General features: G+C 35.0%; 2 protein-coding genes across 5 annotated transcripts; both read right to left on the reverse strand.

Annotated features, from left to right (window-relative positions):
• Positions 1 to 442: 442 nt before the first annotated feature.
• LOC107425783 (protein NRT1/ PTR FAMILY 5.2) lies at positions 443 to 3,358 on the reverse strand. 3 transcript variants are annotated; one of them, XM_048481297.2, is made up of 4 exons: positions 3,152 to 3,358; positions 2,699 to 2,916; positions 1,581 to 2,152; positions 443 to 1,422 (listed from the first exon to the last, which is right to left on the reverse strand). In XM_048481297.2, the coding sequence occupies exons 1-4, from the start codon at positions 3,282 to 3,284 to the stop codon at positions 531 to 533; spliced, it is 1,815 nt and encodes a 604-aa protein (XP_048337254.2). In that variant the 5' UTR covers positions 3,285 to 3,358; the 3' UTR covers positions 443 to 530. The 3 variants fall into 3 exon arrangements, with proteins under 3 accessions (XP_048337254.2, XP_015891312.3, XP_015891313.3); XM_016035826.4 differs by having other exon boundaries at positions 3,156 to 3,269; XM_016035827.4 differs by lacking the exon at positions 3,152 to 3,358 and having other exon boundaries at positions 2,691 to 2,797.
• Positions 3,359 to 7,859: 4,501 nt separating this feature from the next.
• Positions 7,860 to 13,186, reverse strand: LOC107425805 (protein NRT1/ PTR FAMILY 5.2-like). 2 transcript variants are annotated; one of them, XR_007243082.2, is made up of 6 exons: positions 12,958 to 13,186; positions 12,417 to 12,634; positions 11,665 to 12,233; positions 10,307 to 11,197; positions 9,657 to 9,778; positions 7,860 to 8,395 (listed from the first exon to the last, which is right to left on the reverse strand). XR_007243082.2 is itself a non-coding variant. In XM_048481296.2 (5 exons), exons 1-5 carry the CDS (start codon positions 13,091 to 13,093, stop codon positions 9,772 to 9,774), a joined length of 1,821 nt encoding a protein of 606 aa, XP_048337253.2. In that variant the 5' UTR covers positions 13,094 to 13,186; the 3' UTR covers positions 9,041 to 9,771. The 2 variants fall into 2 exon arrangements, 1 of the variants encoding a protein (XP_048337253.2); XM_048481296.2 differs by lacking the exon at positions 7,860 to 8,395 and having other exon boundaries at positions 9,041 to 9,778.
• Positions 13,187 to 13,771: the final 585 nt, after the last annotated feature.

Genomic DNA, 13,771 nt, shown 5'->3' on the forward strand with positions numbered 1-13,771 from the left:
GTTGTTTATTATGCATTGAAGGTAGCAGAAGGAATTATTCGATTTCCTTTCTCCAAAAATGTTTGGTTGTTGAATCTGCAGAACAAAAGATACATAAAATGCACAGCATATGTTCTGTTACTAACACATTTTTATTGGTGATAATATATGGGTGTATGATTAAGATCCTAACTATGAAAATACCGAAATGTCATACTAAATTCTAAAATTTTTGGACAGAAATCAAACTTTCATTTTTTAGGAAAAAAAAAAAAAAAAAACAATTTATTAGGGGAGTTAAAGTCTTACTATATGAACAGTTTCATTTATGATCTTACATTCCTAGTCTTCTCTGTTTTTAATTTGCTCATATAAATTGAAGTTCCACTGTCAAACATTGACCAGTATAACTTGGAAGCACAGAAAGTCTGATAGAAATCAGTATGGACTATTACAGTCTGTAAACCAACAAGCATATCTTCCATTACATTATATCTTGGAGTTACACTTTGCAGTGCTCCTTCATTGGAGTATGTGGGATGTATACAATTTCAAGAAACAATCAAATTTTTGCCTTCATTTCCCTGAGATGGAACTTCCGGCAAACTAATTTCCATCTCCAAGTCTCTCTTGGATTCAGTCACATCAGCATTATAAACAAAGGACTTGGCAACAAACAAATAGACAATGAAGTTAAGAGAGCTCAGCACAGCCAAGAAAGCGTAATAGTAGTCTAAATGAGACACATTTAGATTATCCAAAATCCAACCTTTGTGCCCATTTCTCCTAGTGAAGTCTGAAACTGTAGATAGAAGAAGACTACTGAGGAAACTCCCAATTCCCAGGCTACTTGTGAAATATGAGGTTCCCAAGCTCTTCATCCCTTCAGGTGCTTGATCGTAAAAGAACTCTAATTTTGCTGTTTCCACGAAGGAATCAGCTATTCCCATCAAAGCAAACTGAGGCAGGAGAATGAAAATTGTAAGAGGAACTATATCATCATAATCTAATCTTTGGTTTTCTCTTGCAACACTAAGTCTCTTTCTTTCAACCAAGGAAGCAATCACCATGATAATGGTGTGTAAAACAAGGCCAATGCCCATTCTCTGTAGCAATGTGATCCCTCGTGGATTCTTTGTGTACTGGCGGATGAATGGAACAAAGAATCGGTCATAGATTACAATGGTTATGAGCATGGAGATTGTGACGAATGCTGTGAGGCATGCTGGAGGGATTTTAAAATTTGGACCAATGCTCCTGTTCAGAGTGGTGCCTTGTTTGATGAAAAGGGTGCCAACCTGAGCTACGACTGCGCTGGGTATGAGGGTTACAAGCAACACTGGGATCATTTTGATTATTTGCTTGGTTTCTTCGACTTGGGTCACCGGACATAGCAACCATGGCGAGGTTGGTCCGTTCTTTAAAGCCGCTTTGTCAAGAAATCTGCAAGGCAGTAGCGTAGTTCTTGCTATGAGCAAGACTTTTACTATGTTTTAGAAACAATATTGCTTTAGATTTAGAAATAATCTTCTTTAGTGAGAAAAGTTCTGGCAATACCTTATTGCTGCTATCAAATTAAGGTAAAAAAAAAAATGAATTACCTTAATGCAGGGGTATGATCGATTCTGAATATCTTAGATTTTGCATATTCTTCCAACTTGAACTCATAAAGCTCTTTCGGGTCATTTGGCACAGATAACTTCCACTTCCTTATAGCAGCCACAAGAACCTTAGCTATCCTAGGGATAGGACTTCCTGAAGGCAATTTGTGCCTATAAAATGGAGTGCCTATTAAGAACACCATTACTGAAAAGGCAAGCCCTATTGTTGGAAGACCATAGCCAACAGCAAATCCAACATTGTCTTGTATGTAAATCAAGAAGGTGTTTGAGAAAAGGGTTCCAAAGAAAATGCTAAACATCCACCAGTTAAAAAAGGAGAGCTTTTGAATCCTTTCTTTTGGTTCGAAATAATCAAATTGATCAGCACCCATAGTTGAGATGTTGGGCTTGGTTCCCCCAGTTCCAAGTGCAATTATGTACAATGCACCATAGAATATACCCACTTGGAGTTTTGTTGCTCGTTTGTGACAGTCCAATTCTTTAATTCCATCCCCACATGATGGTGGTCTAAGAGCAGGTACAGAAACTGATATGGCTAATATGCCCATCCCCTGTTTGGTCACAAAGAAAAGTTTTTTGTAAATTTTTGGGTAACATGATCTCGAGCTCTACTACAGTAACTTTAGAAAATGCTTGATTTTATTCATTATCAGTATCAGAATGGAAGTCAAGTGAAGAGGCTCAGATAATGGTAGTTCTTACAAAGGAGAAAAAATGTTTCTTCTTGGTCAAGAAAACATATACTATGATAATATTTTCTGGTTCTTTTGCTTCAACTTTTTAACATATTCTTTTATTTAGTTTTAGAATTTAAAAAAGAAATCCTTTTCTTGGACATGGACCAATCAGAACTAAATTGAAACACCATTAAATATGTGTCCAGCCAAAATTAAAACCGTGCTGGTATGTAATCAAACAATGTGTTCCCCACAATACAAGAAATCATCAGAATGCCCTATGGCTCTTGGTTGTTGAACAGTAATTATCTACGTGTTCCATTTTGCACGGTGCATAATATATATTTGAAAATATATGAAGATAATAATATATATTTCTGCATATAATTTCTGAGGAACTTGAGGTAGTGACCTAGTTACCAAGAGATAAATGGCTGAAGCAATGACAAAAGTCCAGAATCGGCCGAGATGTGCATCTGCAATATAAGCACCTAGAATAGGAGTCATCCAAACAGTGCCAACCCAGTTTGTGACATTGTTTGAAGAAGTGACAGTTCCTTCATGGAGCTTCCCGGTCAAATACACAACTAGGTTCGATGCAATCCCATAATATGCCATTCTCTCGAACACCTCATATCCTTCACATATATAACAAATCGTGCAAACACCAAAATCATCATCATCATTTACCATTCATATATACAAATCTAAAACATATATAAGACTAAACTGAAATGAGGGAATTGTATATATGTGTTTCAGTGAGAAATTTGACATATATATATAAATATATATATATGAGCAAACTGCTCCATTGACAGATGAAAGAGGGAGAAGCATATATATATAATATATGTATATGGTTGACTTTACCTACAATGAAGGAACAAACTCTCCACCCGCCCGTTTTTGATCTTAAAATGGGTTTGCCTTTGAGATTCACAGTTCCATCTTCTGTATAATCATCTTTTCCTTCAGCAGGACCTTTCTCTTCTACCTTTTCCATAACTTTTGTTTTTTTCTTCTTTTTTTTTTTTCTCCTATACAAAAAAAGTATAACACTTGGTGTTGGAAATCATGTGAGCCTCATGGCTTTATATATATTGAAAGTTTAAGGACCACCTTCTCTCTCAACCTCCAAAAACAGATTTTTGTAATTATTTTTTAATTTTTATTTTTTTAATGATTTCCTGTCCACATTTTATATGCATGCATATACATGTATAATGCATGTAAATGTAAATATATATGCCGTGTTCGGTCCATATATCCTTTTTCTTTTGTTCTCTTAATTATCAACGAGATATAAAGCTACTCTTGTACATGCTCGCTTTCTGTTGTTTTATAGTACCATTTTCCTTGAAATGTTCATCAAGTATTCCCCACATTTTTCCCCCTAAATAGCAAATTTAACGATGTAGACGTAAAGGAATAGTAGTCATGAACTATGATTTTGACTATAATATATATATATGTTCCCATTATTATCATTAATACTAAAAACAATAGTGATATTAATTAGCTGAGAAAATTAATGAGGAGTACTAAACCTAGGCCATTCAGTCTTATATATTTCCTTGTGTCTTGTTTGTAGGCCACATCATCATATCTGACATAGAAACTTGAAAACCTCTTGTTTTGTCTTTAGCTAGTCATGCTTAATTATTACAAAGATCAAACCAAAATTAGCCGATTAAGGCATCTATTTCCATATTAAGGTTAATGATTCCATTTTTTTTTTATCATGAACACTATGCATTAATTGGATCAGAACAGAAAAATCTCTCCGCCGTGGTATGAAATATAAATTAAAACTTCTATTACTATTTTCAGAAAACTAAAGATTAATTACGTGCAAATAAGAATCTTCAAGAATTTGTTACTTATGGGGATGTTTAGTTTAAAACCATATATACATGCTCGACAAAAGGACTTTATTAAATACAATAACTAACTTATCAGATAAACGCACAACGGAAAGTTCTAACGGTTCGGTCTAACAAGAAATTTGAATTCTTCAGTTTTTTGACGAAAATGATATTTTAAAAAGGTATCAAATTAATCTTATATTATCTATTATGAAATCTCCTTACCCGCCGCAATATATGTGTGTCACATTGCCCATTAAATATCTTCTTGACAAGGGAAAAGGAGGATCATTGTTCAATTCCAAACAACTAGATTTTAATATCAAAATGCGTCACTAATATTTTAATATGAGAAAGGTGTCATTTCACACACATAACAATATTTTAATATGAGGAAAAAACCAAGGAAAAAAAAAAAAAAAAGAATGTACAACTTATATACCTGTATTCATATGTGTGTATATAATCTTGCTATGGTAGATGATGTGGTCCATCTTAGTGACAACCAAAATGCATGTGTACATAACATTGGTTTTACCAGCTAATTATCTACGTATCCAACGATCTTCATTATCGTGGGTGAATCAGTTTCATTTCTCAAAGGTTTCATGACTAAATCCACCATGGTTTCTTCATTATCTCTGGGTGAATTAGCTTCTCTTAACAAAGTTTCCATGGCTAAATCCATCTTGGTTTTCCCTACTTCAGTGTTATAAACAAAGAGCTTTGAGAAGAGCAAAAAGAAAAGAAAATTCAGAGAAGCTAAAACAGCCAAGAAAGCATAGTAGCTATCCAAACGATAGAGGTAAGATTAGACAAGATCCACCCTCTATGGCCATCCCTCATGGTGATATTAGAAACTGTGCTTAAAAGAGAACCGCTGAGAAAATTTCCAATTCCTCTGCTGCTCCTGTAGTATGAAATTCCAAGGCTTTTCATGGATTCTGGCGTTTGATCATAGAAAAACTCCAGCTGGGCCACTTCCAACAACCATTCACCAATACCCATTAAAGCAAATTGAGGAAGGAGAGTATAATAAGGTGTTTCAAATTAATACAAAAAACAAACATTTTTGCCATTGTCTAAATGGACTTTAAAGTATATGCTACTACTTTTGTACGGAGTACATCGAAAAATAAAATCAATGCCATATATAAAAATACCGTAACGAAGGGTTGTACTCAATTCTACATCTCTCCTTTTTGGCATACTCTTTCAAGCTCAACTCATAGAGTTCTCTTGGATTATTTGGGAGGGCCGCCTTCCACTTCCTAGCAGCAGCCGCAAGTACATTAGCCACCTTAGTAAATGGATTCCCACAAGGCACTTTGTGCCTATAAACTAGGGTTCCCACTATGAACACCATGTATCCAATCGTAAGCGCTATGAGTGGAAGTGCAAAGCCATGGCCAAGCTAACATTTTCTTGTATGTAAACTAAGAATGTGGTTGCAAACAGGGAACCAAAGAAAAGGCTGAACATCCACAAGTGAAGAAGGAGAGTTTTTTGTCCTTTTCTTGGCTGAAAAGTCATCAAATTGATCAGCACCAAAAGCTGAGGTCAAGGGCATGGCTCCACCGCATCCCACTGCTATTGTGTACAATGAACAATACAATGTGCCCAATTGTTCTCTAAGAGGTGTGGCTTGAAGGATCAATATTGACTTAGAAGATTCTAGAATTAACTAGTATATTTGATATACTTGGTTGGAAGTAGAGCATTGGAATTTGTAAAAAAAATATCTAAAATTGTGGATGAGAGCAAGGACATAGTGGAGAAGTCTAGAAACTTTGAGTATGCCAAAGCAACCGACTTTGTCAAGTATAAAAGGAAGCTTTGGCTTCCCTCCTTGGTGAGCTACACAAGTTAGCTCCAAGGAGGCTCTCGGTTGGTGTGAGTGAAAGAGCTACTCAATTGAGTAGAGTAAGCTCTTAGGAAGAGAGAGCTTTCATGTGTCAGTAAAATGTTAAGAGTTGTGTTTATGTGTTTAAGAATCATAATTATGTGTGTGGGTCCTGCTGCACGTGTAAGAGTATTTTATATTATGTCAATGTATTTGTTTGTATAAATTATTACTATAATAGAATTAATTTATTTTCTCCCCCAACATGGCTTTGGCGCATTCTATTGCGTTAGGCCCCAGAATGCAGTATTGCGGCATCTTAAAAGTGGCGTTGAAACTGAGCATTGTAACATGCACAATACCTGTGAATCTGAATGAAATTGAGAAATTTACGTATTCCAAATATACAGGGCATGTTAAGTGAGATTGACTCAATTGGTTTTTTACTCAAGCCCGCACCTAGCAGGTTGTGGGTTCGAGGCAAGGAGGGGGAGGAAATTGTTGTAAATGATCAATAAAATATATACAGGGCCATATCTTGTGACATACTTATACCATGTCTGAAATCACAGTTAAGCCAGTTAAGTCATGTTGACGGATATTCTGGTTTACTGAAGTAACAAAAAGGGACATATGAATTAAGAACTTGAGTTTTTACCATGAAGTAAAATACTGAAGCAGAGACAAAAGCCAAGCATCGGTTTAAAAATACTGAAGCAGAGACAAAAGCCAAGCATCGGTTTAAATAAGCATCTGCAATAAAAGCAGCTAATATGGGGGTCAACCACGTGGCACCAACCCAATTGGTGACGTTGTTTGCAGATTTAACAGTCCCTTGATGGAGCTTCTTTGTCAAATAGGGAACTAGATTTGCTGAAATCCCATCAAATGCTATCCTCTCATGTACTTGATACATTGAAAATACAGGGAATTAATAGAGATGAAAAACTATCATAGCATTATTAACAAAGAAGAATAGATTCCCATAAACCAGAAACAGAAATGCAGGTTTTGTAATCCACAAACAGAAATTACAAAATTTTCCAATGAAGTACTGTCAACAACCTTCTTATACTCTTACAAGGTCTAAAGTGCAATTATGGACTTGATCAAATTAACAAACAGAAACATATAGATACAAATGTGCATAGTAATTAGTACAGTACCTACAATGAAGGAGCAAGCTGTCCATGTACCAGTCATTGATCTTGAAACAGGTTCACAATGAAGATCCATAGTCCCATCTTGTGCGTAATTCTCTCCTCTAGAAGCATGGCCTGTCTCTTCGGTTGTTGCCATACTTTTTGGTAGAGAAAGTACGAAACACTAAAAGCTAGCAGGCTGGTTGGAATACTTATTTGTGAGTATGTCGCTCCTTATATAATTTCTTGATTTTCCAACTTCCTAAGTTACTGATTCTCCAATATTGGCTTTGTTGTTACCTTCGCCTATTCCTTGTTATTATATACATGTATATATTTTGTATTACTAACGAATCAATTTTTGTATCTTATGAATGAGAGCTAAGCAGCAACAAATCTGTCTTATTACTCTTTCTCTTTCAAACACATAATTTATAATAGCAACAGCTATTTCCAAATAACTTCGTTGATAGTTCCATATTTATCCTATTTCCCTTTCGTACACATTGTGAAATTTACTTTAAGAGCCAAGTTATCTAATTTAATTATATGTGTATAAACAGTGACAATAATTCTAAACAGATAAAATTGTCACCAACCATGAACAGGGGAACATAGATGAATATAAATGTATATATATTTCCAAGTGCTGAGGTAAATATTGAGCCATGATATTCTTGATAAACGACTTAATTATTAGAAAATTAAATTGACTTGGTGAATACAATCACTTTTATACTTTGTGTTACTTGAATAAAGTTATATTTTTCATTTATTGAATTATCTGGTTATAATACATTGTTGCACACACTAATCTAACATTAATTTGATAAACCCAACAACTACCCAAATAAGAGCACGGTGGTGGAAACTTGAACCCTCCTGCAGGAAAAGTTCATAGGCCACATAAATGACAAGGGAAAGATCAGGATTGCCAAGCAGGAATGTGCAGTTACATAGTTCAATCCCTAACAATTAGCTTCAGATTTTCATGTCAATGCTTCTCCAAACTCCAGGGGTTTGAATGTGACTGGCTAGAATGTCTTTTCATTGTAAAAAAGCAAATAACATAATATAAATTCATGTAACTATAACAACAAGGTTTTATTAGATAACACAAAGAATAGGACTTGGAGAGCCACTAGGTTGCAGGTTGGAGTTCTTTGTGGGTTTATGTAGCTCTTTTACGAACTGAAATTCCTCGACGCATTGGTTGGTAGTTGACTGATATTCCACCCATATGGAATATGGGATAAAGTAATTACTAATACAAAGTCAAGAAAACACATATATAACAGGTCAGTCCAAAACATAATCATATAACAGAGAAGAAAAGGAGTTATTATTCAAAACAGGATTATGATGGGGCAGGAAAAGAGAGAACTCGTGAATTGTTTTGGCACATAAATTGAATTCACCATGTATTTTTTTAGGTTCTAATTCTCTTCACAACTTTAGTATGACTGATAAAATCCCCTTGAAGGCATTCCCAAAAAAGTAAAAATTAATGATTACCATTTCTTTTTTTGTTTTGGAGAAAGTTTCTTTATTTTGCTGGTTAATTATTAATTACCATAATAAGTGATAGCAATAGAGAATGAATAGTGATTTGACTTCTCTAAAGAGAAATGGACCAGCCCCAGTTGCCTGTCTTAATCTAAACTTTTTGAAAATTCATTTTGTTGGCTTTTAAATAAATATCTTAACGCATCTAAGTCGAATTGGATATCATCCAATGCATGCGGTCTTAACAATAATGCAGTCCAAAATTCTACATACGAAAAAACTCATCCCTTTTAGGAGTCTTAGATAGGCACGGCATGCTTGAGCATCTTCTTATCCCTTATCAAGTATAAATAAGAATCCTTTTATATTTCGAAATATCAATTAACTCATAAAATAAGCTGAGACATAAGTCACTTTTGTTCCTATATGCTTGGGTTCCTCTTATGAAATGAACACCATCTATGAAATCATATATATACCCTGTGGTTAGAAGAACATAGGCAAGAGTAAAAAGCCTATTGTCTTTTCTAAGTAGAAGTTATAAACGAAGAATATTGTGTTTGTCACCTCTTTTTTAGCCTGTTAAAGTTGTTCACTTGGGAGGAGTGAGGTTAACCTTCACATCCACACCTATGAAATGGTGAATTCAAAAATATATCCTCTTCTTTTTATTTATAATATATTGTAATCCCGGATTCCAAAACAAACTTGTCAAATCGAGGCCTACCCCAAAATGATTGGAGGGCCTAGTTCCACTGAGTGTAATGCAGAGCAGAAAATACTGACCCACTTGGAATAGTTGAATTTACAATGAAACCATATTGAATTAAATGAAACAGTGATTCTCACACCGACCCAAATATGTGTTTGGTAAATAAAAAAAGACGAAATAATGATGCATAGGGAATTAATGGTGTTTAATTTTGCTAGAATTTGGCATTTGTAAATATAACATTGTTCATTAGTGAGCTTGGAACATGCATTCCTTGATGGGAGACAACCCCAGATATGGTACTAACCTATATGTGTGGTGATGTTGTTTGAAGGTTTCACAGTGACTTCGTTGGACTTCCTTGTCATGTACAGAAACTAGATTTTGATGAAATCCAGTCAAGTCACATCCTCCTAAATGCTTCATACCCTAAAACAGGGAATTTACACAGAAAGAAAAGTATTAACACATTTAAAAGAAATAAGAACAGATTTCACAATAGAAGTTTCTTCACAAGTGTATGTCTATGACCACTTTCATCTGTACAAACATATATCCTCAAAGCTAAATGGCAACGACTATTTAAAACTTGATTCCAAAAAGGAACTCCTATTTGTGAATCTTCTACTTTCAACAGCTATCATTTTGATATTCATTGGAGGTCTTTAAGGTTTAAAATGCTATATTATGCAATTGGTCCCTCATAAAATAAAGCGGAATTGCGCTCAATATAGCAAAATATTATCTACTACTAGATCCAGAATCAAGCCCTTTTAACTAATACGTATGAGATTTACATGTATTTGTAAGAAGGGTCTATATATATATATGGTAGGCCATACCTATTACTAAATTTCTCCAAATTAACAGGCTTAATGAAATTCCAAAAGGTCCTTCTAATTAATTAAACAGAAATATTGTACATAACATTATCTTTATGCACACTTTTACAATCACCTAATTAATCCAGTTTTTGAGTTTTCATTGTCTTGAGATGAAGTCTTGTGTGGCAAAGTTTCCATGGCTAAATCCATCTTGGCTTTTCCGACTTCAACATTATAGACAAAGAGCTTTGAGACAAGCAAATAGAATAGAAAATTAAGAGATGCTAAAACAGCCAAGAAGGCATAGTAGTAATCTATACGAGAGAGATTCAGATTATCCAAAATCCACCCTTTATGGCCATGCCTCTTGGTGACTTTAGAAACTGTACTTAAAAGAAAACTACTAAGGAAATTCCCTATCCCTTTGCTGCTACTGTAATAGGAGGATCCAAGACTCTTCATGGCTTCTGGTGCTTGGTCATAGAAAAACTCCAACTTTGCCACTTCTAGAAATGTATCAGCTATGCCCATCAAAGCAAATTGTGGAAGAAGAATGAATATGGTAAGAGGAACAGTTTCATGTTTACGGAAAATCCCATTTGCTTTTGCAGTACTTATCCTCTTTCTCTCAACCAAGCAAGCTATGACCATGATAATAACATGCAACACAAAGCCAACTCCCATTCTCTGCAGCAATGTGATTCCTCTTGGGTTTTGGGTGTAGCGTCGAACTGTTGGGACGAAGTATTGGTCATAGACTACAAGTCCTATGAGCATGAAGATAGTTACAAAAGCTGTGAGGCATGCTGGAGGGATCTCAAAATTGGGACCCATGCTTCTGTCTAGTGTGGTGCCTTGTTTGACAAACATGGTTGTCACCTGGGCTAACACCGCACTTGGTATAAATGTTGCAATCAAAATGGGAATCATTTTGATCATTTGCTTGGTTTCTTCCACTTGGGTCACTGGACATAGAGTCCAAGGAGTGTTTGGTCCACTCTTTACTGCAGCTTTGTCAAGGAATCTGTAGAAAATGAATGCAATGCTAGTTATATGAAATTTGCATAAACTAGTTTAGGAAGCTTGATCGGGTATCCACAAGGATTTTGTAACTCAAAAGGAATATCGAGAGTATTAGTCATAAAACAGTTATGCGAGTACTAATAACTTTACCCCCAAACTTGTTAGTTATAACTAAATATATTTAATGTCAAAGCTTGCTTACAATATATTTAGGAAGAAAAAAGTAAATAGTCACAACATTTAATTATGAGAAAGTATAACATTTAGTCACCAGAGTAAATGAATATTTGCTTACAACATTTTTGTTGACAAAAGATGTCATGACAAATATCAAGTAAAAGTCAAAGAAAATAAAATTGTAATAAACAATGGGTGATAATGAAGAATAATAAGATTAAAAGCAAAGAGTGAATGTTACTGTCAGTCTCTAAAACAGGGGAAAGATGAAGTTTATGCCCATAAATGTACCTTAATGAAGAGGTGGAATCAATTCTAAACTTCCCCTTGTTGGCATAGTGTTCCAAGCTCAACTCATGAAGTTCTTTTGGGTCATTTGGAAAGGGCACTTTCCACTTCCTAGCAGCTGCCAAAAGTACCTGAGCAATGCCAGTGATTGGACTTCCAGAAGGCACTTTGTGCCTATAAAATCTGGTGCCCACTAAAAACACTATCACTGAAAGTGTAAGCCCTGCTGTTGGAAGTCCATAGCCAAGTGAAAAGCCAACAGTATCTTGTATGTAAACCAAGAATGTGTTGGAAAAAAGTGAACCAATAAATATGCCAAACATCCACCAGTTGAAGAAGGAGAGCTTTTGAGTCCTCTCCTTAGGCTCGAAATCATCGAATTGGTCAGCACCCATAGTGGAGATATTAGGCTTGGTTCCACCAGTTCCGAGTGCTATTATGTATAATGCACAATAGAATATACCCACTTGAAGAGTAGAGGCTTCCGGACAATCTTCTTCATTGACCCCATGATTGCATGGTGGTGGCCTTAAAGCTGGCACTGAAACTGCTAAAGTCAACAGGGACATTCCCTGTAAATGATGACAACAAAGGTTATATCCCAATCGTAGTTTAAAGGAATGCTATACAAATGATTATTCTGGCTTCAATGCAAGAAAATAAAATTATGAGAGTGCCCTTTTGGTTCTGATTTGTTTAGTGACCAAGAAAGAAAGGCAAATATAAATATCTATGCCGAGTTGGAGCTTTTGTACCAAGAGGTAAATTGCTGAAGCAGAGACAAAAGTCCAATATCTGCCTAAATAAGCATCTGCAATATAGGCACCTAATATGGGAGTCATCCATACTGTACCAACCCAGTTGGTGACGTTGTTTGCAGATTTCACAGTCCCTTCATGGAGCTTCCTTGTCAAGTAAACAACTAGATTTGATTGGATTCCATGAAATGCCATCCTCTCAAATACTTCATATCCTGTAAACATTACAGGGAATTTATAGAGATCAAAATTAATTATTAAAGCATCAAAACCGAAATTGAACGTTTTCAGATACTCTTTGATTAATTAAAATGGCTTTTTGAACACTTAAGTTGGCTTCACAAACATATAATAATTTATGACTTAAATTCTCGACAGTCTTCTGATATATTTCTTATAGGTCTTTAAATTGCAATTAGCTCAAGTTAACACACCTAACAAAAGCCAAAGAACGTGTTTGGAAATACATGTATGTATTTTTGTATATGTGTGTGTGTGTGTGTGTGTACATATACATATATGCATATATGAACAGTACCAACAATGAAGGAACAAGCTTTCCATCCGCCAGTTTTTGATCTTAAAACAGGTCTACCCTTGAGATCCACAGTCCCATCTTGTGTGTAAATCTCTTGTGTATGCGCATGGCCTTTCTCTTCTTCTACTGTTGCCATAATCAGGTGGAGAAAGTAAAGCAAGGCTGGTTTATCTTCTTGTGAGTATGAAGCTTAGCTAGCTAGCCAGCTCCTTATAATTAATTCCTACCTACAATTCCCAAGTCAAATTATTCATTTGCGTCTTTGGTTTTCCCTCTCCTCAGTTCTTTTTTTATTTTTTATTTTTTAATTACTTTTTTTAAAAAAATTATGTTTTATTTATTATTATTATTATTTTTAGTGTTTTATGTACCTAGTGTGTATCTTTGGTATGTACATTTTTGTATATAATCAATGAAAGCTAGCCAAGAGGTATCTGCATGCCTGCCTCGTAATATTCTCTACTATGTGTTATCTACTCGAAAACTTTCCCACTGACTTGCATAGTAATAAAAGTCAACAAGAACAAATGTCTTAGCACAATTTTAACATCTCTCTCTTTCAAATTATTAACAGTGACAGCATCTAGCTGATCTTTAATCACACGTAACCTTACAAAATATTTATCCCATTTGTATTTTGGAATTTATTTAATCCATTTAACATATAATATATTGATATATATATATATATATATAGGCCGTCGTTATTTTGTGTGAAACATGTACACATCATTTTTTTAATTCATGAAAATCATAGGTACTGACACTGCTGGTTAATATCGTTCCATCTGCGCCATTGATCGAAATGGATGGA

The sequence above is a fragment of the Ziziphus jujuba genome, chromosome 9 (assembly GCF_031755915.1).
Source record: "Ziziphus jujuba cultivar Dongzao chromosome 9, ASM3175591v1".
Classification (NCBI taxonomy): Eukaryota; Viridiplantae; Streptophyta; class Magnoliopsida; order Rosales; family Rhamnaceae; genus Ziziphus; species Ziziphus jujuba.